The sequence below is a fragment of the Mixophyes fleayi genome, chromosome 10 (assembly GCF_038048845.1).
Source record: "Mixophyes fleayi isolate aMixFle1 chromosome 10, aMixFle1.hap1, whole genome shotgun sequence".
NCBI lineage: Eukaryota > Metazoa > Chordata > Amphibia > Anura > Limnodynastidae > Mixophyes > Mixophyes fleayi.
The window spans coordinates 47,498,732-47,526,372 of NC_134411.1; the positions used below are offsets into that span (position 1 = coordinate 47,498,732).

General features: G+C 40.8%; 1 protein-coding gene across 1 annotated transcript in view; it reads right to left on the reverse strand.

Moving 5' to 3' along the window:
- The window catches only part of LOC142104188 (transmembrane protein 272-like), a 109,537-nt gene extending 83,531 nt beyond the window's left edge, over positions 1–26,006 (reverse strand). Inside the window, exons 1-2 of the mRNA XM_075188712.1 lie at positions 25,855–26,006; positions 21,192–21,227 (exon numbers count right to left, since the gene is read on the reverse strand). Coding sequence (XP_075044813.1) covers positions 21,192–21,216 — 25 coding nt within the window. The 5' untranslated portion in view covers positions 21,217–21,227; positions 25,855–26,006. The remainder of the gene's footprint in view (positions 1–21,191; positions 21,228–25,854) is intronic.
- Positions 26,007–27,641: the final 1,635 nt, after the last annotated feature.

A 27,641-nucleotide genomic window follows, 5' to 3' on the forward strand; every position in this document is an offset into this window, starting at 1 on the left:
CCCTATTTAAAGTGAAGTGGAAGCATTAGTGGCACCTTATAAATAAAAGATAATAATAATAACAACAATAATAAAGACAAATAAGAAGTGTCACGCTAGGATTGCAGGAGGTGCTACCGACGGGTATTGACACAACTAAACAAGGAGGCGCGGTGTCTAACGCACCCCTGGTATTCATCAGGGACCCCCGCAAGGAGGTATGGACTTGGCTGTGTGAGGTGCGCAGGTTAGTCACCAGTGTGGAACAGGAATAGTCGAATGGTCCGGGTCAGAAGCCATATGAGAGCGAAGTACCCAAGGATAATGCAGAGAATGGTCAGAGGGAAGCCAGAGGTCAGAACCAAACAGACAAGAATGGTGCTAGGCATAACACGAGAGAGTAGTCCGGAGATCAAGCCAAAGATCAGAGCCAAAACACAATGCTGGAACAGGAACAAAATGCTGGAGCTGGTGAACCAATACTCTGGCACGGGATACAGCTAAAAGGAGGTTTAAATAGAGGGAACTACTCCTTGATTGGTGCTGCGGTTTTTGGTGGTCAAAACACAACCAACCACAAAGCAGGTAAAGAGTCTCTTGCCGATATGCGACATAATGTGAAGTTCTGCGCATGTGTGCGCAGTGTAGCTACCTGGAACCAGAAAGAGCGTCCCATTGCTAGGCAGCGAGGCGCCGTCAGTGAAAACAGACAGGCATCCATCCCTGACACCTAGGAAAAGTGCGGGATGGCCTGACAAGAAGAAATCTGAGTCAGGGTACAGAAACTATTGCTGGAAACAATTAATGACTGGAGACAGCAGAAAGATGCATTAGGATAGTGTTCTGCCTCTAAAAGGTTAGTCCATTACATATATTCGAGTTGATAGCTATAGGAGAATACCTAATATTTACAAGAGTAAAATCATTGCTCTTAAAAGGGAGAAGAGACTGTACAATATACTACTGATTTCAGTCAAGCACAATTAAATGGGTTTGGGTACGAATTATCGATCGTTATAAGACCGACACTTACTTTAACAGCAAAAAATGACCGAAGGTGACTTGGGAGACATTAAAAAAAGCAGACTGACCTGAATAATGACAACTGAACTATCGACAGTGCTGTGCAAAATCCTGAGCACAAGTAATGACGGCACAGCGTTTTTACGTCATTTAAAGTGATGACCGCCATGTGAATCGTTTAAAAGCGGCAATGGCGGCTCCCTAACCATAACCAGATCCCTAACTCGATCACTAACCCTAACCCGATCCCTAAACCTACCACCGTCACACTTATCTTAGATGACAGCCTGCATTGCCACTTTAAAAGTGGCGGTCGCCATTTTAAATGACGTAAAAACGTTGTGCCGTCATTACTTGTGCTCGGGATTTCGCAGAACAGTGTCAGATAGTTCAGTTGTCATTATTCAGGTCAGTCTGCTTTTTTTAATGTCTCCCAAGTCACCTTCGGATATTTTTTGTTGTTAAAGTAAGTGTCGGTCTTATAAGGACCGTAAATATGACTACAATGGATTAAATGAGAGCTACATACACTATTAGCCAATAGCATTTGTGTCCCTAGCCCATACATCTAATTCGAATAGATCCCTTTTATTATATCTTTATAAGTATGCATCTAGATAATAGGGTGATACTAATGGGTACACAGCAGTTTTTATTTAATATATTCTCTATACTTTCATTGCTAAACTTGGATTTTATTTTGCTGCTTTTATAACTGGATGCAGGAAAAAATAACAAAAAAATTCTAATTACTTATTAAAAAGTTTTAGATAATTGACTGGTCTCTAGTGCACTCCAGAAACATTTAATTTCAGTGTTGAATTGTGTGACTGTTCTTGCTAAGTGGTTAGCACCTCCACCAGAGTGATGATATCATGAAAAAGAATCATTAAATAATGATAAAAGGCAGATCACCATGGGTACTAAATATAAAAATGTATTATGCGCTGCGGTTGATATATTTCTTGATACAGATACTATAAGGGCTTGCCTAAGGCTAATTTACTGTATCCACTTACGTTACAAAAATAGCTCTGCCTGGATCAGTAATCCATGTGTGTTGTCTCAGTTCATGGGGCCTACATGGTTTATCTACATGCCCTCAAATAGGAATGAAGAGGAATGTTAGCATTATCTAATGCTCATTTACACCTGTATGCTTTAGTGCATATTTCACAAGTTAATTAAAGCATGAAAAATCCAATTGTGCTATTCCCCTTATTGTGTTCTAAAATGTAAATTTTGCACTATTTTGTAGCGCACACTATTTCTCTGGTGTTACCATGCAATGCCAGTACAATACATTGTATTAGTAAAAGTGCAATGCATGAAAATCTCAAAGAAAATGCAAACCCATGAAATGACACATCCTCATCCTACACACCCCTAAGCATAACACTGTAAAAAAATGTGTAGAAAAAAAAAAGATGTTGACAATATGCAAATATTGATTACATTTGCAGTGCCACCATATTGAGTATGCCAGCATACTCACTAATTATATCAGATTCATGCTCCATTAAATTAAACAGTCCTACCCCACAAAATGATGAAACCTATACTGTCCCTCATTGATTAGGACAGCATTTCCCACCTCACATCTGCCACACCTTCCAATACAACTCTAATGTGTGGTTCTCACTTTGTTCATGGCAGAGATGACCCAGAGCGGTTGGAGCTTTTTTTAATTGTAAACATACAGTATATAAAACTACTTGCTGTCCTGGTATTCTGTCATATCAGATAAAGCTAATGGCAGCTCCATTGTTACAATGTTAGTTTCTACACATGCATCCATTTCTGGAACCATAATGTTGGTGCTGTGTTGGATGAGTTAGTGTCTATTATTTTATTCTGGTCATTATATTTAACGCCACCAACCAGCTGTCTACTTTATCATGGGCTCTTGTAAAGACAGGTATTCCTTGTTTTTGGTGCTTCATTTCCTTTCATTTATATTTTGGCATAATTTTTTTTACAAAGATCCAAGAATGCGTTGTCTATGACCTTAAACTTTTTCTTCACAGTGGCAGTGGTAGAGCACAGACGTCCTATCCGGATAAATGGTCAAAAAGGGTGTGTGCTTAATTGTTAGGTTGGCAATGTAAGTTAAGTGTGGAAGGGAGATTGGGATGATAGTTCACGTCAGTTGGTATCGAACCTATCCTTGAAGTCACTGGCTTGAAATTTAAGGTTATGAATGTTGTTACTGCTGGACTGAAGAGAGAGGTGAAGGTGCATTTAGGATTTGTGGGCAGAGAGGAGACTTCAGTTTCTAATATAAGATTGTTTGAGTCGAGATGGGCAAGAGCATACCTGAAAAAGCAAAGAATATTTTTTGAACAACAATAGAAAGTTGTCAACTTACAATAATGCTCTGCAGTACATATTGGGGTACAATACTGCTAGGGGCAGGCTGGGCCGGTGGGCTGGGGCATGTGCCCCCCCCCCCCCGGGCCTGATAAAAAAAAATATTTTGGGTTGGTCCCTAGTGTCACTACCCCAGGACCAGCCACCTTCTCCCAAAGACCGCGGATCCTTATGATCCATCCCCCTCCCTTCCAATATGTGTGCACTTCCACTGGTGTCACATGGGATGAGCACCAGGTGACAGGTGCCGTCCCATGTGTAAAGAGCTGAGGAGACTGCACAGCGTGCACAGATATAACCAGGTAAGTGGGGTGGCGGTAATATGTTAATGGTGTGAGTATATACATATATTAATAGTGTGTGTGTGTGTGTGTGTGTGGTGGGCCAGTATATGAATGTCGTCTGTGTTTGAGAGGGGCCAGTATATGAATGTAGTGTGTATGAGGGGGGCCAGTAAATGAATGTAGTGTGTGTGAGGGGGGCCAGTAAATGAATGTAGTGTGTGTGTGTGTGTGTGTGTGTGTGTGTGTGAGAGAGAGGCCAGTATATTAATGTAGTGTGTGTGAGGGGGGCCAGTATATGAATGTAGAGTGTGTGTGTTTGAGTGGGCCAGTAAATTAATGCAGTGTGTGTGAGAGGGGCCAGTATATGAATGCAGTGTGTGTGTGTGTGTGTCTGAGAGAGGGGCCAGTATATGAATGTAGTGTGTGTGTGAGAGGGGCCAGTATATGAATGTAGTGTGTGTGTGAGAGGGTCCAGTATAGGAATACAGTGTGTGTGTGTGTGAGAGGGGCCAGTATATGAATGTAGTGTGTGTGTGTGTGTGTGTGTGTGAGAGAGGGGCCAGTATATGAATGTAGTGTGTGTGTGAAAGTGGCCAGTATATGAATGTAGTGTGTGTGTGACAGGGGCCAGTATATGAATGTAGTGTATGTGTGTGTGTGTGTGTGTGTGTGAGAGAGGGGCCAGTTGTATGAATGTAGTGTGTGTGAGAGAGGGGCCAGTATATGAATGTAGTGTGTGTGTGAGAGGGGCCAGTATATGAATGTAGTGTGTGTGTGAGAGTGGCCAGTATATGAATGTAGTGTGTGTGTGAGTGTGGCCAGGATATGAATGTAGTGTGTGTGAGAGAGGGGCCAGTATATGAATGTAGTGTATGTGAGAGAGGGGCCAGTATATGAATGTAGTGTGTGTGTGAGAGGGGCCAGTATATGAATGTAGTGTGTGTGTGTGAGAGTGGCCAGTATATGAATGTAGTGTGTGTGTGAGTGTGGCCAGGATATGAATGTAGTGTGTGTGTGTGTGTGTGTGTGTGTGAGAGTGGCCAGTATATGAATGTTGTGTGTGTGTGTGAGAGAGGGGCCAATATATGAATGTAGTGTTTGTGTATGAGAGGGGCCACTATATGAATGCAGTGTGTGCGAGGGAGGGAGGTCTTAATATAAATTGGGAGGTAATTATTGGATGCTATTTTATTTGTGGGGGGATGGTGGGGAAATTGAACTTAATAGTGGGGCCTATGAATTTAAGATGGGGTGATTGGACCTTTAATTTAATGCTGGGGTGGTTTGGGAGCTATTAATTGATTGTGGGGCTGTTTGGGGAAAATTAGGTCTATTTATTAAATGTGATTATGAATTATTTAATGTCTGGGATTGTTTTGGAAAATGGTTATATTTATTAAACATAAATGCTATTTATTTTATTGCTGGGGTTGTTTGGAGGGAGGGAAATAGGTTTATTTATTATATGTGTATGCTATTAAATTTAATGTTGTAGCTAGTTGGAAGGAAATAAATCTATTTATCAAATGTGAATACTATTATTTTAATGTTGGGGATGGAGGGAGGCCTAATTATAAAACGTGGGTGCTATTTTGATTTAACACCGGGGCTGGTTGGAGTTTTCTATATTTCATGTACCCATTTTTTTTCCAAACAGGCCCCCCAACATTCCAGGATCCAGACAAGCAGTAACTGATCTAAAGACACCAACAACCACAGGTGGGGAAAGTGACAACAAGTAGGAGAGAGCAGGACATTCTACCAACTGTGCTGAATCTGGCGGGCAGTCCCGAGTTTGGGTGACGGTCTCGCTTAGTAAGGATTTGTTCTGAATGGAAGGACAGTTGGGAGGTATGTCCCGCTTCACCTTGTACTGCTTGTGAAGGCAGAGCCGTGTGCACCTAACAGTAGTGCCCACTGTATTGCCTGTGTATTTGTCTAAAATAATAACCATTTTACATCATACGGACCCCCTGTCTAAAGTACCCTAGGTCATCGAGACTCTTAATCCAGCTCTGGGCCAGGGTGTCAGATTCACACCAAGTGCTCTGCTCCTCCTCCCAGTAGCACTCCTCATATTATTTGTTTTAGGTTAACCCTAAAACAAATAATAACTCTATTAGTGTATAGTGCAAAGCAAAAAACAAGCTGGCAAACACATCAGGTGTTTAAAGCAAAAGGGTTTTTTGCATTTGATAAATCCACCCCTGTGTTCAGTACTGTAATAGAACATTATTATATAACATATTGCTATATGATTTATACCCCATTATAAATCAGTCAGGTATGTGCAAAAAAGTGAAGTTTGTTTTTTGTTGAATTATTTGTTTTCATTATTTAAGATTTATCATTTATAATAATAAAATATGGCTGGGTTAAGCAACACTAAAATAACCTCTTTTTAGATTTATAAATAGATATTGTAAAAGTCAAATGATTGGATGAAAGAAAGTATATTAATTAATATTGTTTCACCGTGCGATTGCGATCAGTACGCCACGTGTTATGATGCAATCACATGATAAATAACGCACGCATACACTTACACTTACACATTCACTTGTACATAGTTCATTTTTATAATAGTTCCAACCCACAGTTGTTTATGAACAAATGTTATTGAATTTATAGTTATATATGATAATGGTAAAAAGCATGGATACTTTGCATTAACCAAATGTACAACTAATGCTTTTCTATATTAAAAACAAGGAATGTTAGTTCCACATATTGCAATATACGAGGTATGGCTATTAAATAACGAGACTGCTTAAATAACTCACCTTTATTTATTGGTATTACAAATATAATGTTTGTCCCCTTCAATATATTCCCCATTTGCACGAATACATCGCTGTAGTATTGTTTTCCACTGGTCGAAGGCATGGAGCAAATCAATTTCTGTCACTTGTTTCAACATCTGACGTTTTCTTCTTTACAGCATCAACTGACTCAAAATGTGTCCCTTTAAGCGCCGATTTAACTTTTGGGAAAAGATAAAAATTGCAAGGTGCTAAATCGGGCGAATATGGAGGATGTTCAAGTGTAGTAATGCGTTTGTCGGTCAAAAACTGCTTTACAGAAAGTGCTGTGTGAGCAGGCGCATTGTTCTGGAGAAGAAAGAAACCATTTTTCCACAGTTGTTTCTTTCCGAGTCTCTCTCAGCTTTTTCAAAACTTCCTTATAATAATGCTGATTAACTTACCTTTTGGCTTGAGAAAGTCTCATTCAGAGACGCAACGCGTCGCCTATTGTTGTGGAGCATATTACCGCTCATTACTTGGAGTCTGAACACATATCCGATATACGGACCTAACTTGTGAGGGACCTGACAATTTGGTTCCCTGTTTCTGCCCGGGCAGATTTTTTCAGCCCACACCACCATGTGCTGACAGCCGTATGCTGTAGAGAGCTGCTACATTCGATTAAGGGGACATCGTTTCTCAGGATATTGTGGACATTCAACAGCCTACAGCTGTAACAACATTCAATCCGGAGAGTTGTGAACTGAGCTGAGATTAGAGGATCGTGAGTACCGCTGGTTTTCGCTATCCCCATCTATTGCTGGACACTTGAATTGAACTCTATACTCCGGTTATTGATTTTAGTACCCATTATCATCGTTTTACAATGCTCTCAATTTTTATCCATATACATATGTGATTGTGGCTTTGGTTTGCATATCAATGCGGCCCAATAATTATTTATGTGTTCAATTGGCAAGTTGATTGCGGTTTTTTATACATACCATTAGGAGTATTATCTCCTTATTTTATCATATTGCTGGATTTCAATACATGTATGTGCATTATTAAATGTTTGAAGTACCTAACTATTCTGCCCTGGTTTTTGATATTTTTTATCATTTACATTATTCATTCCAGAGTGTCGTTTAGCGCTGTTATCCTTTGTTCCATTGATTAACTGCTGTGCCTTCTGGAACCCATTCTTCCAAAATTACAAGCTTGATATCGAAAAAAAACAATGAGCATTGCTTTGAATTTTGACTTGCTTTGACAAGCTTTTTTCATCCTTGGTAATGACTGTGTTTTCCAGTGCATTGACTGTCTTTTGGTTTCAGGATCGTACTAGAAAATCCAGGTCTCATCACAAGTGATTACTTTATGAAACAAGTTTGGATCTGAGTCAAGTTGCTGCAGAATGTCAACACAATATTCCTTGCGACTGTCAGGCGCCGTCCGCACGGCCGCCTGTCTGCCTGACAGCGCGTCTGGTTGCTATGCAACCAGACGCATCACTTCCGGATCCCCCTGCCATCTGACTCCTGGCTGTGATGACGCGCCCCGTTGCTAGGCAACGGGACGCTATGAAGGATTCCCGGCGGCAGGTATGACAGCGCTGCAGCGCTGATTCTGATTGGGTTACCACTGTATTTAAACCTCTTCCTGCCCTCTCACCAGTGCCAGAGTATCAGGTCTTCCTGTCTCCAGCGTTTGTGTATACCAGTTGCTGTATTCGTTCCTGACTATCCTCGTGCTGCTTGTGACCCTTTTGACCCGGACCGTTTGACCACCCCTATCTGGATTCTGCCTTTGTACTGTGCTCCCTGAACGTTACCGACCCGGCTTGCCTCACCATTCTTCTGGATTTTCCTTTGTACCGCTTCTACCTGAACGTTGCTGACCCGGCCTGTATCTCGCTGTGGACTCTAGGAAGGACCGCGACCTGCGTGTCCCTGCAGCGGAGTCCATACTTCCTTGCGGGGGTTCCTGGTGAATACCAGGGGCACGTTAGACTCCGCGCCTTCCTCTGAGTTGCGCCAACAACAGCAGGTACCCACTATCAGTCGTGACAGCGACGTTCTTTTTGCTCTGGTGTGAGAACCCTTGGGACCATCTTTGCACAAACTTTCGTCATGTTAAGATCCTCACTCAAAATTTTCCATACGGTGCCTTTGTCAATGTTCACGGATTCAGCTATCATTTGAACACTGAGTCAGCGGTCTATTCGAACAATCTGACTGATATTTTTTTCTTTACATTTTCTTCGGTTCTTGTAGTGCAAGGTTGTCCAGGGCGTTCATCATCTTTGACATTCTCATGTCCCTCGCTAAATCTTTTGTGCTACTCAAACACATGCGCACGAGACAGGCAGTCATTCCCATAGACCGCAGTAAGCATTTGAAAACATTATGTTGGTGTTTTGTCCAATTTTACTAAAAATTTCAAATTGACACTTTGTTCAACTTTTAAATTTGGCATTTTTTCGGCACTCTACAGAAAACACAACCAAACTAAATGGCGACTCACAATCAACTGAACGTCAAAGAGTGTTGCAGCTTGTCATACAGGTTCAAGGTTACTATGTATGCAGTTATAACCGGTTCTGACTGCTTTGTTTACTAGATGGAATCGCAGTCTCGTTATTTAATAGATATACCTCGTATGTTAAGCTGATCAACTCACTCCAGTCTTTCCATTTTAGCCAGTTCAAACATGATCAAATGCTATGCTTTCTTTATCTGGGCTAAAGACTTGCACACAGAATTTAAAGGGAATTCTTTCCAAAGTAATAGCAGCCATGGGACAAATATAAAATACATAATACAATTGATACACACAGTTCAGCCTATACTTACCTAGTTTTGACAGGTTCCCTCCAGGAGATCACTGAAGAGGGGTGTGAAGGGAGGGTGGCAGAGGGTGGGGCTTTGCGATTCACGTCATTTCGCGCCTCCCCCCAGTGATGTATGCCTGTGTGGGGTCTTTATACAGTGGTAAAAAGACCCAAAGCAGGCAGTACGTCTCTGGGGGCGGGGCCAAAATGATGCAAATCATAACAGGCCGCCCCTCTTCCGCCCATATACCCCTCCATGTTGGCAGATGCGGGAGAATTGCCAGCTTTCCCGGGATTCCGGGAGACCTACCCTGAATTCGGGAGAGTTGGCATGTATGGTTCAGCCAGTCAGTAAGATACACTGCAGTCTCCAAAAAATTTTGCAATAATGTTTGTTGTTGCAGTACAAATTCATACTTTCAATTTTATAAAACCTATATGGAAACCCGTTTGTATATGAAAACAAAAAATATTATTTAAAAATTCAAAAGCACCTAACTGTTATTCCACAATACGCAATTTTATAAAACAGATCCATTATAATACATCTGACACATAGTTCATATTGCTGCAAAGATGTTTTGAAGTTTAGGATAAAACAAGGACCTTCACAGACATACTCTGAAGTATTTAGCAAGTAAAGCAAAGAGATTTCCCTGCATTACACAGCCTCACCACTCTGATTACTTTTGTCTTCCCAATTGATGAAATTTCCCCATATATTATTCCAAGATGCATATTATATATGTGTGTGTATGCGTTTATACTTTAAATAGTTAATACAAGTTAATATCTTTCAGGGAGAGAGAGTCTAGTCAACTGTTTGCAACAAAGGGGGAGATAAGACAGTCTTAGTGCCTGACTGTTCCAAGGTACGAGAAAACCGGATGAAACTTAATGTGCTGTGGGCCCCTCAAAGTCAAAATCTGTATAAGGTGGGAAAAGGAGGATGTGTTGATAAAAAGTAACAAGAAAGGTATATAAGACTGTTTAAATGCATCATTTCATGTTCACACTCTTCCTAGAGTGCTTGCATATAATAACTAAAGGATCTTACATCTGGATCTATTGGCTTATGTCTCTAACGTCAGATTGATTGGTAAAAACTTAGCTACAACAAGTGATTATACTGGATAGTGATATCAGGCAGACAGAGTATGTCTGGCAAATATTAGGAACACAGTGAATGATTGCAGATACCAGGAATACAATGGAAATATTGTAATGCAGACTACCTAACTCTGGTATATGGTTTTGTAACAATGTAATGTAATTGGTTGATTTTGGAACATTCTGACTTAAAACAATGTACACATTCAATTCCCTTCCTGTTAGAATATCACACTGTATCTGTTTAACACTGTTCCATAGTGACCTATCTCAAACTACCTTTTACCTCCTGTTAATATTTTATGTTAGTTGAATTATAATCCCCATTTCCCAGTAATCTATACATCTCACTTTTGCATACTCTCAATTTTTACAAAGATCTGTTTATAAACATAGCTTGCATGTATAATATAATTTTCAAGGCAAACATATGACATACGGATATCCTGTCATAAGCCACCCACACAGATACATAATCTGTATTTAGTTATTGAATATTTGCTTCTGTCATTTAGTGTATTCTGTTTCTTAATCTGACTTGTGCATATCAGAAAATGTTACTACAAAATTTAAAGTTTAAATATTATTGTTACTTTTAAAGCACCAACAACATATTATGCAGTGCTGTACATTGAAGGGATCATGATACAAATAACATCAAACCCATCAAGATTCGATTCCGTGTTGTTCTTTAGAAAGACGCGGGACGCACATTATTACTGCGCACTAAATAACAACACAGGGAATTGCATTTGCCCCTAAGAGGTGTGGGGAACAAGTGATACATAAGGTAGCAGGATAACAATTGTAGCTGTTGGAGGGGACATGTGTGACTTCTGTAAGGTATAAGCATTATCAGTCACCAATACTAAAGTAGCCACTGGCAATTCTATGCAGCTGCCGGTGGTGTGGTATGGTTGGAATGAACAGAGGTAATGGAAGGTGAAGACATGAAAAATGAACCACTCACTATAGAAATGTCAGCAACTGGCAAACATGCGTCTCCTTCACATACATATTTATATTATTTTAACAGGGCTGTTAACAGCACATATTAATTTTTAGAACATTGTATACTTCACAACGTTATAGTCACAGGCACTAGGATTTTTTGGACCCTCATTGTCTGCTTGGCTTGCCACTACCCAACCCAGAGGCGTAAAGTCTAATGAGGCAGATGGTTTTCACCAGGGACCTCCACAAGGAGGTATGGACTTTGTACCTTCTACACCACAGGTCGCAGTTCTCCGAGTGGGTGCTAGGAGAGACCGGTAAGAGAACCCAGAGGCCAGAGAGAGAGCAGGTCAGACAGAAAGTGGAGGTGATCTGCCGGCACGAGTAAGTAGTGAAAATAAGTGGACAGCTAGGAAGCTGCTGGGTAAGGAGCGATAGTCTGCGGCACTGGTAGTAACCTTTGTGAATGGCTGGACAGCTTGGAAGCTGCTGGATACTATGGAACGAAAGTCTGTGGCAGCAGTAGTTACCACTGTGAATAGCTGTGTAGCTGCTGAATACAATGGAGTGATAGTCTGTGGAAGCAGTAGTTACCACTGTGAGTAGCTACTGGATACAAAGGAGCAATAGTCTGCGGAGTAGTAGTAACCACTGTGAAAAGCTGCTGAGCTGCTGGACACAGTAGAGCGATAATTTGCGGACTGCAGTGACTGAGAAGCACAAGGAGCCACGTCGGAGAACTTGAGCAGGGGAACTAACACAAAGAACTGGCACCATGGAGCTGTAACAGGTACCTTAAATATCCTGAAGTAAATTAATGGACTTCCAATTGCTGAGAGGAAGAGGTGATAAGATATCAAAATTCAGAATAGAGGCGCCTGAGGAGAGCCGTGGCACTCAGGAGCGAGAAGACCATGATGGGGATAGGGCAGGTAAGTGCACTGGGTCCCAACCAGATGGTCTGGCGTGTGACAGGTATGCTTACTTATACTCCACGTTTATATTTTTTGAATTCTCCTTTGTGTTCAACTGAATTTTTGTTTTCTATGGAGGTCATTTACAAAGAGCACATGATGCATATTGCAAAATGCCTTGAATTTGCTCCAAGGTGTCTCAATGATCTGCCCACATCAAGGTGCATATCTAGAGTCTGATTCATGTTTGGATGCATATTTGCATAGCGTATCTTGAGTGAAATAGCTCTGTGCATGCTTAGAAACAGACCTTGTACCAACGAATGCAATTGCATGCGCTTAATACATGAACGCAAATGACTCAACTGCCTACAGAGGAGGAACAAGTGAAAGGGCGGACAGATGTAGGCCATGTACAGTACGGGCATTCCGACGCAGATGCAGCCAATTCAAGCCCTGCGTTTCTCCCAAGTATGCTTGATTTCACCCATATCATTTGCACCCGCTACAGGGCAGGTGTAAATGCTGACTGATAGTGATGACTGACAAAAATGGCTCGAAAGATACAAATGTACCTATATTTTATATAGAAAAAATATATTTATATAAACAAATTACAATGGAAAAGGTTACAGGTAATAACAGTCAGGGGTTTTACTGCATAGAGAGCCTACTAGACTATAATCACCAGAAGCACTGTCCTTGTCACCAATCCACTTGATCACTCCTCTGCCAGCAAAGCAGGGACCAAGCCCAATGTCTTCCTGTGTTTGTCAGATCCACAAAGTAGCAAATTCCCTGGAGGTTTAGCAGATCCAATCGCTGGCACATTCCTGGACCAGTCTAACTGGAGCCATAACTTCTAGTCAGCCTGTCTGAAGTAGGATATAGAACAGGGAAAGCTACCTCTTGCAAGCCTAATCAGGTTCCCATGGTAGTGTGGTCTCAGTGGGGGCTGGTCCCACTAAGTCATGTTGGGCAGCCTCAGATGGCAGCAAGCTCCCTTTGGGAAGTCTGGCTAGATTCACTGAAAAACAATAGGCACTCATTTGTCAAGCAATAAATTATAATTCCATTGTGTCTTTGGTCCAGATCTCAGTTAACCCCCAAGTGTCTTTTTAGCTGAAAGTGGTTTTCCATCTGATTTGCATTTCTGGCTCAACATGGCCGACCAATAGCAGAGGAAGTCCTGCAAAGGCTTTAGACACTGGTCGGCACAATGGATGACTGGATAACCCAGGTGAAATAGCTATTCTAGAGAACATGTTAAAGAGTCTAGAGGTACCTACAGAACCCAGCTGGTGATTTAATACTATGCAAACACCACACTTCAAAAATGCATATAATGAACAACACACAATACAGTACTGGGGAGAGGGGATATCAGGTGAGCTTAACCTTTATCTTTGGTATGCCTAGCACTTTGCCCTTGCCACAAAGGAGCAACCAGCTTCTGCGTCACGTGACCTTTTCTGCAAAACACAGGGAGGTCACGCAGCATACTAGAGGAGGAATGAGTGCAATGTGCTTTGCACCGCGTGCTTCCCCCCTCCTCTGCAGGCAGCTAGAATAACTAGTTCTAAAAAAAAAAGGAAAAGTGAGGGAGGTGTGAAAGACATGTGGGGGCAGGTAAGTGGAGTGGCATATGGGGAGTTCTGAGTGAGTGGCATGAGGGATACGAGGGTTCTGAGTGCATGTGGGTCTATTATGTAGCAAATGGAAGCTCTTAGTGGCCTGTGGTGAAATTTTGTAGCAAGTGAGAGGCATTTGTTTGATGAATGATGTAGGCATGCCATGGTCATTTTCAGGTTGGAGAGACACACATGCAGCCTTTGAAATACAGCAGGTAGCCATCTCTGGTATAGCCAGTCATGTACTCACAGAATGTGAAAGATGGTTGACAAGCAGTTCAGCAAGAAGGTGTAGACAATCCTGTTTGGCTGTTTGCATTTTCCTACCGACTCCTCTCATGATTGTGCTCACTAACCATTTTTCACATTATTTTCTTGCAACATGGAATTATCCAATTGATTAACACAAAATACTTTTTTCCTTTATCCGACACTAAGGTAATTTCTAAATTTCAAATAATAATAGACATGAATTGGTTACATAAGCATTAACCTTCCTGTTTTAATATTTGGTAAAATCACCTTATATTTTAGCTGTGAGTCTATTTGTGTCTGTACTTGTATTCCACACCTGGACACTGCAATTTGTACACATTCTTCTTTTCAATATTGTTCTAACTTATTCAGATTAGATGGGAAATTGATGAACAGCAGTCTATAAATCATCGTGCAGATTGATGGAATTAAGGTGTGGACTTTGACTGGGCCACTCCAGGATTATAATTTTTGTGTCTTTAAGTCAGTCCAATATGTATTTTGCTGCAATTTTTAGGTCATTGCACTGCCGAAATAAAATTCTGGCTAAGCTGCACCACGTTTTCCTCCAAGATGTGTCTATATCTTATATAGCACTTAGTGTTGAATCCAAAGCATTTCACTCTGTTTTAGACTTTTCTCCACTTGGTATGAGCTATCCCACATTCTTTTTGAAAAAACTTTATAGTTTAGATATCATGCAGGTTTTCTTAAAAAAATGTAGGCCCCTCTCTCATAAAACACAAATGTGTAAAATGGACGAGCTATTGTTATCCTATGGACAGATTCTCCCATTATCTATCTTGGAAGACTAACTATCATAGTCGTCATAGGCCTCCTTCACAAGTCCCCTTCTCATACATTTTCAATTTTGGAGGATGGCTTGCTTTATACAAATTCACAGTTGTGTCATATTCTATTCAGTTTTTAAAATTAACTTAATGATGCTTCAGGGGATACTCAAAATCTTTAAACATTCTTCTAACTTCCTGATTGGGGATTTTAAATAACCTTTTATTGGGTTTGCTTAAAATGTTCTTTGATCTTCTTGACAGAGCTCTAGTTTGGAAATGCACTAACTGGATGTAGTACCTATTAAAAGTACTTCACTGACAGAGAAGAAGTCGACATGAGGACTCCGAATGCATATTAGAGCGACCTGCCAAAAAAACTACTTACCAGGATGCCCATGAGTTGATGAGACGACTCGTTCTGTTGCCGACTCTGCAAAATGACATCATCACAAACCGCGACTTGTATTGAAGCGTGGATGCATGGACCCAGCTGTCATTCATGTAATGTAAGTATTATTTTATGGGTTAGGTTAGGGTTTACCCTAACTAATGCTAACCCTAACCCCTAAAATAATGCTTACATTTCATGAATGACAGGCTGGTCTGTCCATCAGCGCTTTAAGACAATTCACGGTTTGTGATGACACCATTTTGCAGAGTCGGCAACAGACCGAGTCGTCTCATGAAGTCATCTGCATCCTGGTAAGTAGTTTTTTTGCAGGTCGTTCTACTATGCATTCGGAGTCCTCATGTTGTCTTCTTTTCTGTCAGGGTAGTCAGTATCATTAAACTGACTACCACCGCACTAACCAACTGTGGGACATCTCTGGCCACCTGTACACAGATGGACTCCAATCAACTGATTATGTGACATTGCATCCTGTATTCACAATCTTATACCCCATTCATACTGCACCAAAATCCCGGGATTTTGCCGGGGCGAGCTCAAACGACCCGGGTCTTGGTGCAGTATTAATGGTACAAGTCAAAAATCCCGGGTCTAAAAACCCGGGTCTTCAACCCGGGATTTATCGAGGGGTAATTCCCGGGTCGGACCCGGGTTGCCTGCACTATGAATGGTGCAACCCGGGTTTTTCAACCCGGGTTGCACAGAAAACAAGCTGATTGGTTGTCTGCCTGAGTTGTCGGCCATGATGAAAAGTAATGTGGTGAACAATCACCACCCACTTTTGCATCATCTTTATGCGTCAAAAAACCAGTCACCTTTCAATGACATCACCATTTTTCAGCCAATGAAAACTGCTCTGGTGATGACTCCCACAAATTGCCAGGGCACAGACTTGTGCAGTATGAATGGGGTCAACCCGGGAAATTCCCGGGTCCGAGGTGCAGTATGAATGGTATTTCTGAGCTGGGACGCTCCGAGCCCCGGCAAAAACCCGGCTTGAAAAACCCGGGATATTGCCGGGGCGGCAGTATGAAAGCGGTATAAGATGTGACTGAAAGATATGGTGTAGGAAATCTGGAGCATCACACTAGTTTAAGTGGTGAGTGTGTATTGTAAAGCAGTTTGTAGTGTTAGTGTCACAGAATTGCAGAGATGGCCGCTAACCAGTATTGGCGCAACTGAACAGGGAGGCATGGAGTCTAACGTACCCCTGGTAATCACCAGGGACCACCGCAAGGGAGTTTGGGCTTAGCTGCAGAGGGTATGCAAGTTGCAGTTCTCCAAGACAGTCACCAATGTAGCGACAGTAGTAGACAGGTATAGCCAGGCAATCCAGGTCAGAGCCAACTGAGCGGAGCAGTACACAGGGAGGATCATGAGAGAAGTCATGTCAAGCCAAATCAGCAAGGCAGCGAGGTACCAAAATGAAACACAGGAGAATAGTAACAGGAAGCTGAGTCAGAACCAAAGAACACTGGATCAGAAGTTCAGGAAGCGCTGGAGCAGGAGTGAACCAATACTCTGGCAACCAACATGTGTTAGTGGGTGCTTTATATACCATAAGTTGCATCCTGATTGGGTTAGGGAGATTTTGGCGGTCAGACATGGAGACTGCCGACAGGTGAGCGGATATAGCATCCTGCTGCTAGGCAATGGGATACGGCAGCTGAGAAGGTGCAGGCATCTGTCTCCTGCACCAAGTGTCAGTGCGGAGACGGCGCCTGACAGTTAAGTGTGTAAATCAAGTTGTTGCTGGTTCAGGTTATAAACTTAATTGAAAAGATAGTTTTGAGATAAGTGAAATTATTCACAAGAAGTCCTGAAGACTTTAGTAAGAAGGGGTAACAAGAGGACCATGCTCGAGCTGGAGGTTTTATCTCAGGGAATATATAGTTTTGAGAGATGAAATAAGGAAGTGTAATATTGTTGGTGGCAACTGGATTTTGTAATTGTGTTTATGCGCAATAAGTAGCTGGGTTTAGTTATTATGCTTTTTTTCCTGTATAACCAAGAATGCATAGCAAGTGTATATATGCTCTGATTGCTTACGCTGTTATTTTAGGCAGTCATACTGCACTTAGGAAAGAAATCGATAAAACATTCTATTTTGTTCCGCTCAGTAAGTATATTCATGTTTAAGATTTCTATTATTTGCTTATGCAGCACAAAGTTACTTGTTATAATAATGTGGAAGAGCCTTCACATGCATATAAGTGTAGTTCAGTAACTGGAGTAATAGACTTGCTCATAAAGTATGACATAGTGCTTGCATACAGGATTGACCCATCTCACAAATAAACAATATTTGCCACATTACTCACAAATAATGACATAACTCATTGACTTTGGTGATAAAATGCCCAAAGCTTTTATAATGGGCCACACGAATAATAGCAGCACAAGTGGCGTCAGATGAAGTAACTGCATACATTCAAATACCTACAGCTATCTGAAATAAGATTAATATGTGATACCAAACAAAATCAGATTACTATACCACTTTAGCTGGCTTTTGAGAAGCCAGGCCTGCTCAACCACCATCAGGTTTAATAGCCTCCATTAGGATAAATTACTTTGCCATAACTTGCCTGTACTTCCAGCTCCCCATCTGTTACATCTGAGACCATTTAAAACTTTAAATTGGTCCTAACCCCCCAATAACCAACATCATTTTAGTTTACACAGTTAATGGATTCCAAGGTACTCTAGTCTTGCTTATAAAAAAGAAACAACATTAATCACACTTGTTGGTCAAATCCAGTTACACATGCCCAATAACTGGAATTTCCAGTTCCACATGTAAGGGTACCTAAAGTTTCTACCTTCAGCAGATCAAATACTTGAAGCCAATACCGAATTCTAAAACAAGAAATTTTCTCCATCCTCATATCCCCCCTCCTCTCCCCTGTTTTCCCCCATTCTCACCAACCACCTCTTTCCCTGTTATTTCAGAAGTAATGTAATTACCTTCTCTTCTTCTTCTTTCCAGCTTCTCTGCTGCTGATTTCTTCTTGTCCTTACTGGCTACTCTCAAATCCTTTCTACTGACTGCTTTGTGAAGTCACAATGCTGCAAGGAGCCAGGCGCCTTCCAGATTTGTGTAACAGGTATAAATTATTGGTCCTACCTTGAGGTGAGCAAAATTTTCAACTGTTCCTTAAAATATACACCTTGTTCTGCATTTGGCCTGAAATGTTCCAAGCAGAATTCCTCCTATAATTTCTGTTCCCCTAGATATTCCCAGTCTTACACAACTATTGCCTCCAGTGAAGCCACCAATAAAGAGAAATCAGTACCCTCCCCCCACCAAAGACAAGTGACTTGTTGCTATTTCTCCAGTTCCTTTGTAATTAGAAAAAAAACTTGTTAATTATACAGGCAAAAGTTAGATATCATGATATAAAAATACAAAAAACTGTAATGAATAACATATTCTGATCATACAAAGCCTAAAATATTGATAATTAAGTTCCTGAGGCTGTCCTCCATGCAAAATAAAAGAGAACTCAAACTACATTGAAATTTACTCAGGATCACACCCTCCCCCAAATAACAGAACTGTATTTCCAATTTCTGGAACCAGCACCAAGATAAAGTACTAAGGCTCTGGAAGGTATACATTTTGGTCTGAGATACTCTAATTGCACCTAATGAAATATGGTTTACGTACCACTGGTATCTACATGGAACCTGGTTGTTCTTCCTAATTTTAGACAGTTTTCATATGTTATGGGTTAACCTAAATTATTTAACCTGATGCAAAAAACAGTGCAGAGAGTAAGAAAGCAAAAATAATGGTTTTGTCTTGCATATACTGTACATATATTGTTTATCAGTTGTTTTCGGATCACTAAGAAATGTTATTTATTTATCGTACTGGCACAATGCGTCTCATATTATTGTGAATGCAGTAAGTATATTTTTTGTTACAGGTATTTTTGAGAAGGAGACTTTGGGCCTAAATCATTCAAGAAACGTAAATGCCGATATGTGTCATACTTTGCATAAAATCACACTGTGCATGTCCAGGAACAAGCCATACACCAGAGAATGTCCAATTCATCTTCGACCGCAAAGGACCCTTGCTACAGCCTATGATTTCATGGGCCAAAATGGAGAGGGGAATGGGCGTATGCACGTAGACAATTTACAGTAAGAACATGCCAAGCTCGAGCACACGCAGTTTAAACTTTGGGCAGCGCTACAGGTATAGTGTAAGTGTCGATCACTAGTGATGACGGCAGTATATGCCAGCTAGAACATGTGTTTGCAATCAGGAGCAATTGTAAAAATTTATTTTATGAACAGTAGACATTAATAACATCCTAATAAATGTATTTTATGGGGGGCACGTTTTTATTTTTCTATTGTTTTGCCATTAATGACTATATTATTAACAGATAACATTAATTGAATAGTTTTTTATTTTTTTGTGCGTTCTTTTGTACTTGATATTCAACATATGTATTGGTTGCAATCTGCAGTGTCTTGTCTGTTAGAGCAGACTGGACCTAGACTCGTATTAATTAATAGATGTAACTTCAGATCCGCTTCTTGTTAAATATGGATGTGCGTATACCCAATGCACGTTTGTTTAAAACAAAAACAAAAAAGGACATTACATTCGTTTTGTGTTTCTCGATGAATGAGGCCTTTTTGTCTAACATTTTGAAGACAGGATATCCCAAGTTAACGAAGCTTTGATTTGAGGCCAGGAAAGTAATACATTGACCAAAGCCATTTTGTTGTTTGAATGCACCACATAGGCACTCCTCTCCTATCTGTGTGTGTGTCTGTGTTGGAGTTAATAGGGAAAATATCCCAATTGTGATGAAGCATACATATTTACCATATCTTGCTAAATTGCGGATTACTGTTTACATCCAATTTTAAAAAATGCATTGCTTCCAGTACTATCCACTGACGCATTAATTAATGTGAACATGTGAAATCTCAGTGTAGACTTCATGGCTCCAGGGTTGGTTAAAGAGGCAGAGGGTTGGATTATCTCATGTTAACATGTGTGTGGAATATTGTATGTGAAATGGCAGAAGAGCCCCATGTAAATGTATTCCATCTTTTACTTCTGGATGATTACCAGTGCCTCACACTGGTGTGTAATAGTCCTTGTTGGGACACTTTAAAAACAATAAACATCATTCTGCTATCAATATCCTGCATGTCACCTATTGCATGCTGCATCCTGTGATCTACAGATAAGTGTTAAATTCTATCCACTCCCTGGCTGGATCAGGACCGCTAGGTAGCATGCAGAGAGTGACAAAGTAAGTGGTCAGGACGGACCAGTCAGTCACCAACAAAGAGGTGCTGAAGCATCTAAACCAAACACCCAGAAGTAAGCATTTTGAGGAGGCAGTGAAGAAGCCTGGTGGTGGCAGCGACTACGCTCCTACAACTGGTGTACAGTTGTCATTCAGAGTCGGTGAATGTCTGGTACAGTTGTCATTCAGAGGCGGTGAATGTCTGGTGTCTGAGAACATCAGTAGGTGTAGTCAGTAACTGTAAGTTACTGACAGTAAAAGGGAACCCTAGGACAACTGGTAAAACCCCAAGTAGAAAGATAGGGTGGCAGAGTAAGCCCATCCTGTCATTTTAAAGCTGGTGGCACTAGTGGTGATACAAGACATCCTGACACACCAAGACAATTCAATGTACAAGAACAGTAAATTTGTGCCATGAAATACTATTTGCAGAAATAGTCACACTCGATGGTGTTACACATACATTGCATTTATTCTACATGTGGTAAATGGTGTCACTTTAGACTGAACATGTTTGAGTTTTGACTTGTGATGCATCCTTAGTAGCAGGGAAGGGCACAGTGGTTGCAAACAAGGCAGGGCTGAGTACACAAACCGTATTAGACTCACCTGATGTGGTTGAAATTTCACCCATTGTTGTCAATCCTAAAACACAAAAACGAGGTTTAAATGTATCGTCATCTCCACATCATGCACATAAAAGCAAACAAACTTAAACAAATGATCTACATTCCAAAACATACATATGTGCCAGAGCTACTAACATCCATTTACTCTGCATTCCTGGCAATCTCGTTTTTCAAAAAACAGTGTGACAATTTTTTACCATGTTCTGTTTTGTTCTGTGTTGCAGAGACTGATGGTAGGCAGATTCATTGCTGTTCAAATACCAGCAAGATGATCTCTAGCAAGCCTCTACCCTTCATCTTTTTCAGCATGGTACAGCCCAAAGTCCTGTATGAACTTATTTATACAGTTCAAAAGGCAAAAAAACTGTGAATGATACAGAATTCAAGATTCCTCCAGAGAAAAAAGCTCACTGGAAACGTTATTTTACAAGCTTCATTTTTAAATTACCAATAAGAACCTTGGGTAGGAATATGGTTTCCAATACCACTATAAATACCAGTGTTATATAGCATCCATTTGCTATTCCCAGAGTCAATAGAGAAGAGACATTATCACCATATGACGAAGATTTAGGAAGGAGTGTTTTAGGAGGACTGAATTGATTTGCTTCTCATCTGCAGGTTCTAAAGCAGGGACGGGTGGAACCTCAATGGGGAGAGTGCAGCTGTGGTAGGGGAAACGATGGTTAGATGGCTGGAGATTTTAAACTAGGAGGTGGACAATGGTGAAGATAAAAGCAGTGTACAAAATAGTGTACACAGGAAACAGAGATTACTCAAGGGAAATGGGGGAGGAAAATTAAAGAAATATATACAGCGATACATATACATGTTAAAAAAATGTTAGTAGTCTCCCAAACAAAAAATACAGAAAACTGAAATTAATGATGTTTGATGTTTTAGGAGAATTATGATCTGAGAGTTGACTGGATGAGTGTAACAATGCACAAAAGTTTGGAATCACAAAGAAATGTCTTGGTCTTTGATATAATTGATCATTTAATTTTCAACGTACCATTAAATTGACCTAAAATTATTGTCAATGTATTGACTATATCACAACTTACTATTTTTATTGCATAAAACTGTTTTATTCATAAAACTTTATATTCATTAAAGAATGCTCCATTTGCAGCACTTACAGCTTTGCAGATGTCTAGCTGTCAGTTTTTGAAGATATTCAGGGGAAATTTGTACACATGTCTGCTGTAGATCTTCCCAGTGCTGCGTCTGGCTTGTAGGGCATTTTTCTCTGACCTTATTGTTAAGCTCATCCTGCAAGAACTCAATGGGGTCGAGATCTAGCGATTGTGCCGTATAGTCCATCAAAGTCAGTGTTCTGGTTCCGTTTTGTTTCACCAGTTTTTCCATAGCTCAGGGGTAAGCTTATGATCGTTACCCTGCTGCACAAATCAAGCAGTGACCACAGGGGATTCAATAACATTGTAAAATAGAGTAGTAACCTTTCTGGATCATTATTCCTTGCACTCTGTACCATAGCAGCAGCAAAACAGCCCCATACCAACAGCCATGTTTGACAGAATGCATTAAGCACTCATCCAGCAAATTTTCATTTGCCCTATGTCTAACATATGTTCTCCTTTTTGAGCCAAACAACTCAAACTTAGACTCATCTGTCCATAATACTCTTTTCCAGTCATCCACCATCTAATGTCTGTGTTATTTTGCCAATTTTAACATTCTTTTCCTATTTGCCAGTTTCAAATATGGCTTTATCCTTGCACCTCTGCCTATAAGGTCTATAACCCGTCATTTTACTGTTGCAGATTACAGTTGTATTTGGCATGTACTATTTAAGGAAGGCCACCAACTCAGTACCTCAAGGGGTCTGTTTCACAAACTGCAGATTCCGATGCACTTATCCTTTTGTGCAGTTGTGTATCTGGGCCTTCCGCTTCTGGCTGCAATCAGTTTGCTATTTTCTCTCAAGACAGTAGTGGATACTTTGTATAAATGTTCAAATTCTTGGCAATCTGACACATGGAATGGGATCATTTCTCAAAGCAATGCTGGACTGATGTGTTTCTTGAGAAAGCTGTTTTGATTTGGCCATTAAGAGTTTGCCATTAAGACACTGGAGTAATGGCTGTTGAAAATTTGGACTGTTTTATAGAAATTAAAAATCAGTCATTTCAAACAGTAATGGTCATTTGTAACACTTCCTTAACTACACTGTATGGACAAAAGTATTTGGCCACACCCGTTAACTTTTGAATTGAGGTTGCTAGAGGTGTATAAAATCAAACAGTCTCCATTTGCAAACATTTGAGGCACAAAATGTGTTGTTCTGAAGAGCTCAGTGACTTCAAGCGTGGTACTGTGATAGGATGGCACTTTTGCAATAAGACGGTTATGAATTTCATCCCTGCTAGATATTCCACAGTCAACTGTAAGTGATATTAATAGAAAGTGTAAGCATTTAGGAACAAAAGCAACTCAGCCACGAAGCGTAAGACTACGTAAAATCAAATGACTGCTAAGGCGCATGGTGCGTAAAATTCACCAACGGTCTGCTGATTCCATAGCTAAAGAGTTCTGAACTTCAACTGGCATTAATGTAAGCACAAAAACTGCGGCGGGAGCTTAATGGAATGGGTTTCCATGGCCGAGCAGCTGCATGCAAGCCTCACATCACCAAAACCAATGCCAAGTGCCAGATGGAGTGGCTTCTCTGTTTGGCAGTCAGATAAGCGAGTCTGGGCTTGACAGATGCCAGGAAAATGTTACCTGTCTGGCTGCATTATGCCAACTGTGAAGTTTGGTGGAGGAGGGATAATGGTATGAGGCTGTTTTTCAGGGTTTGGGCTAGGCCCCTTATCTCCAGTGAAGGGCAATCTTAATGCTTCAGCATACCAAGTCATTTTGGACAGTGCTATGCTTTCAACTTTGTGGCAACAGTTTGAGGAAGGCCTTATTCTATTCCAACATGACTGTGCCCCAGTGCACAGAACAAGGACTACAAACACATGGTTTGATGAGTTTGGTGTGGAAGGACTTGACTGACCGGCACAGATCCCTGACCTCAACCCCATCGAACACCTCTGGGATGAACTGGAACGGATATTGCGAGTCAGGCCTTCTCATCCAACATCAGTGCCTGACCTCAAATGCTCTACAGAATGAATGGGCACAAATTCCCACAGATACACTCCAACATCTTGTGGCAAGCCTTCCAAGAACAGTGAAAGCTGTTATCGCTGCAAAAGGGGGACCAACTCCATATTAAAGTATATGTATTTAAATACAGTGTCATTAGAATCCCTGTTGATGTAATGGTCAAGCGTCTGAATACTATTGTCAATATAGTGTATAATTTTTAGAATATACCCATGTTTCTGATATACTAATGGGACACTTGGCTCAAAATGTTCTAAGTGTGACATTTACTTGGCGCTTTTTCTACTTGATTTAGTTTGGATCTCTACGCTTATATATCCTGTATTATTTTTGAACCGTGCAGAAAACATTCAGTATTTCTAAAAGACCTATTAATAAAATGGTCTCTCACTAGTAATAGTGATTAAATCTTTAATTTTTCATTTATATAACACTCTTTGGGAAGAATTAAATTTTCAGTGAAGTCCCTTCAGGGCCTCAGGTGACGTGCGCCTGCGGTATTTTCCGGGCATTAAACTATTTAATATAGTAGATATTTGCTCTATGAGGTGCAAGCAAAAATCTGCAATGATTTAGTATCATAACATTCTATGGAGTTTCATTGTGCTAGGCTCAGATAATTGAATTTCACTCTAAAAAACCCAATATTTATTTTTCATTGTACAAGGCAAATTCAGTAAAAGTTGCACACTGCCAAGTGCCCCACTAGTATATCAGAATCAAGGGTAAATTCTACAATGTACATATAGAAACACACACAGACATAATGTGTGCGTGTATGTGTCATTTTTATTATTATTATTATTATTATTATTATTATATATTGCCAAGACAAAGGTGCTTCCACAGTGGTGCCTGGTGCCCACATTTACTCATTTTTGCCCTAATTTACATAGTTTTAAGACAGTGGGAACACAAATTTCACATAGTTTTCAAGATGTTATTCCAATTAGTGACAGTTTTTATAATGAATAGCTAAAACACACAAAAACAAGCAAAGTTATGTCATTAAGTGCAAAAGAAAACGTCAATATAAGGTCATAGTGTCATATTCAGAAATATACTACTGCTAGAACTAACACCACTACAAAACCTGCAGTGCATCACTGACAACGGCAGCTTATTCCATGAGTCGAACCACTCCCTAATCCAAAGTATGTGAAGTTTTATGTAGTGGTCTGTCCTTAACACACATCATGTATTTTAAAACTGTGGACAGGAACTGATTATGTCGTGGAGAAACACGTTTGGAATAAGCAGCATCAGTATAAGATGCATCCTGCTGCAGTCTGTTAAAGCCGTTATTTAGACAGATCATTTCTGCATCTCTCTAACCAAAGAAAGGTTAAGTAAGCGATCTCTGCAGATATATTTCAAAGGACAAATCCTTCCCGTTGCTGATGCTGGTTTTCTGCAGGTTTGTTACTTCACGTATCTAGAAGCAGAGCGAATGTTTGCAGGTCACTAGCTGTAGTTTGAAAACATTAACACTGTCCAGTTCTCACCTTGTTAGACACCAGCGTTCTCACAGAGGATCCTGAAATACACAAGTCCCTCCCTTCTGCTGTCTCTGTCCTTTTTATTCTTCCAAGCATAAGGATGACAGTAGAAACAGCTGCAGGCCGTTCCCAGGGACGTCCTCTTCACTGCAGTGGGAGGAAGGGGGTGGGCATTGATTTTAGACTGAGAAACAAATTATGTTGGCACTTTGACTTACAGAAAACAGAAGCAGCATTACTAAATGTAAAAACACATTTCAAAAACCACAAGCAACAACCCTGTTGTCAGATCGATTTCCCCCATATTTCTAAGTCTCTGGGGCACATTTATCAACCCCCGCATAAAATGAAAAATAGTTTTCAATCCTAATCGCATTGATAAGGATTGAACTATTTCTCATATTTATGAAAAAAGCAACACAGGAACAGCAGTTCCGAAAAACTATACAGTTGCATAGAGAGAGCGGTGAGTGACAGGGAGGGATCATGTGATCCCTCCACACATGCGCTGTTCAGCTCTTCGAGCAGAGCGGACAGTACTGAGATCTTTTCAATTATGACAATGTACGCCAGCTGGCGTACATTAACACGCTAAAAAAAGATAACAATTTTTCATCAAATTTTAGTAAATAGCGATACTGAGCAGTGCCCATACACTAATATGGGGACTGCTCAGTAATGCAAAGAGATATGCAAAGCAGAAGATATCTATGATATCTGCTGCGATGTAGTAATAGTAAATAAGAATTTTGAGGTTAATCCCTGAAAATGTCATTGAACACACTTTTTAGTTTCATAAATAGGCCCCTCTGTATCACAAGAAACATAACGTTGCTATGTGAGACCCATATCAACCATATTAAAAGTATAGTTTTGAACATTTGAAAATAAGTTCCAGCGTGTCACGGTCAGCGGGTATCATGTCCGTCCTCACATGCTGCACCTTACCTCTCTGGGGGTCTATGTACTAAAGTATAATGTCCATTGCAAAATGAATGATGGACTTATGGCACTTATCGTTTGTTAACGGAGTCCTCATAGATTAATATGGGGACTGCGAAGTACTGCAATGTATCACGCTTTGAAAACCTCTGTATTTCACAGAAAGGTAATGCCATCTCAAGATGACATTACCTGTCTTTTTCTATTGGATCCTGCTGAAGCCTCTCTGGCTTCACAGAATCCTTACAGTAGAAGTGCTATACTCCTTTCACAGGCAGCCTAGGAAAACCTCTTTGCACCAGAGGGGTCACTTTCAGGGCCGTCTTTCCCATTGGGCACGCTGGGCAACTGCCAGGGGCCTCTCAGGCAAGGGGGCCCAATAGGCAGGGCTTTTTTAAGTAATGAAAGAAAAAAAAACTTACCTTTTTGCGGTCACACTGTGGCGATCCGGCTCCTACCCTGTTCCCCTCCACCGTGCTGCACTCGCACTGAATGTGATGTCATCACGCTCAACACTTTCAGTGAGGTGTACACAGAGAGGAGCCACGACACGACGGACAAGCAAGCGAGGAAGAAAAAAAACAGATAAGAAGGTGGTAGAAGGGTGTCACGAACACGCTCTCAGCTGCCGTGACTTTGGGGGTGTTTGCTGTATGAAGTCACATGATTCCAGTCAGCAGTCTCTCTTCATCTATCACACAGGTTATAAACCTACTGAATCGCCCCCAAACAGCGCTCATACCTCACACTCTTCAGGTTTGCCACCACCTATTGAATACGGGCAATAGGACCCCAATTTACTGTCCCACAGTGGCACACAAAGATTCTAGCTATCCACAGACTAGCAAGAC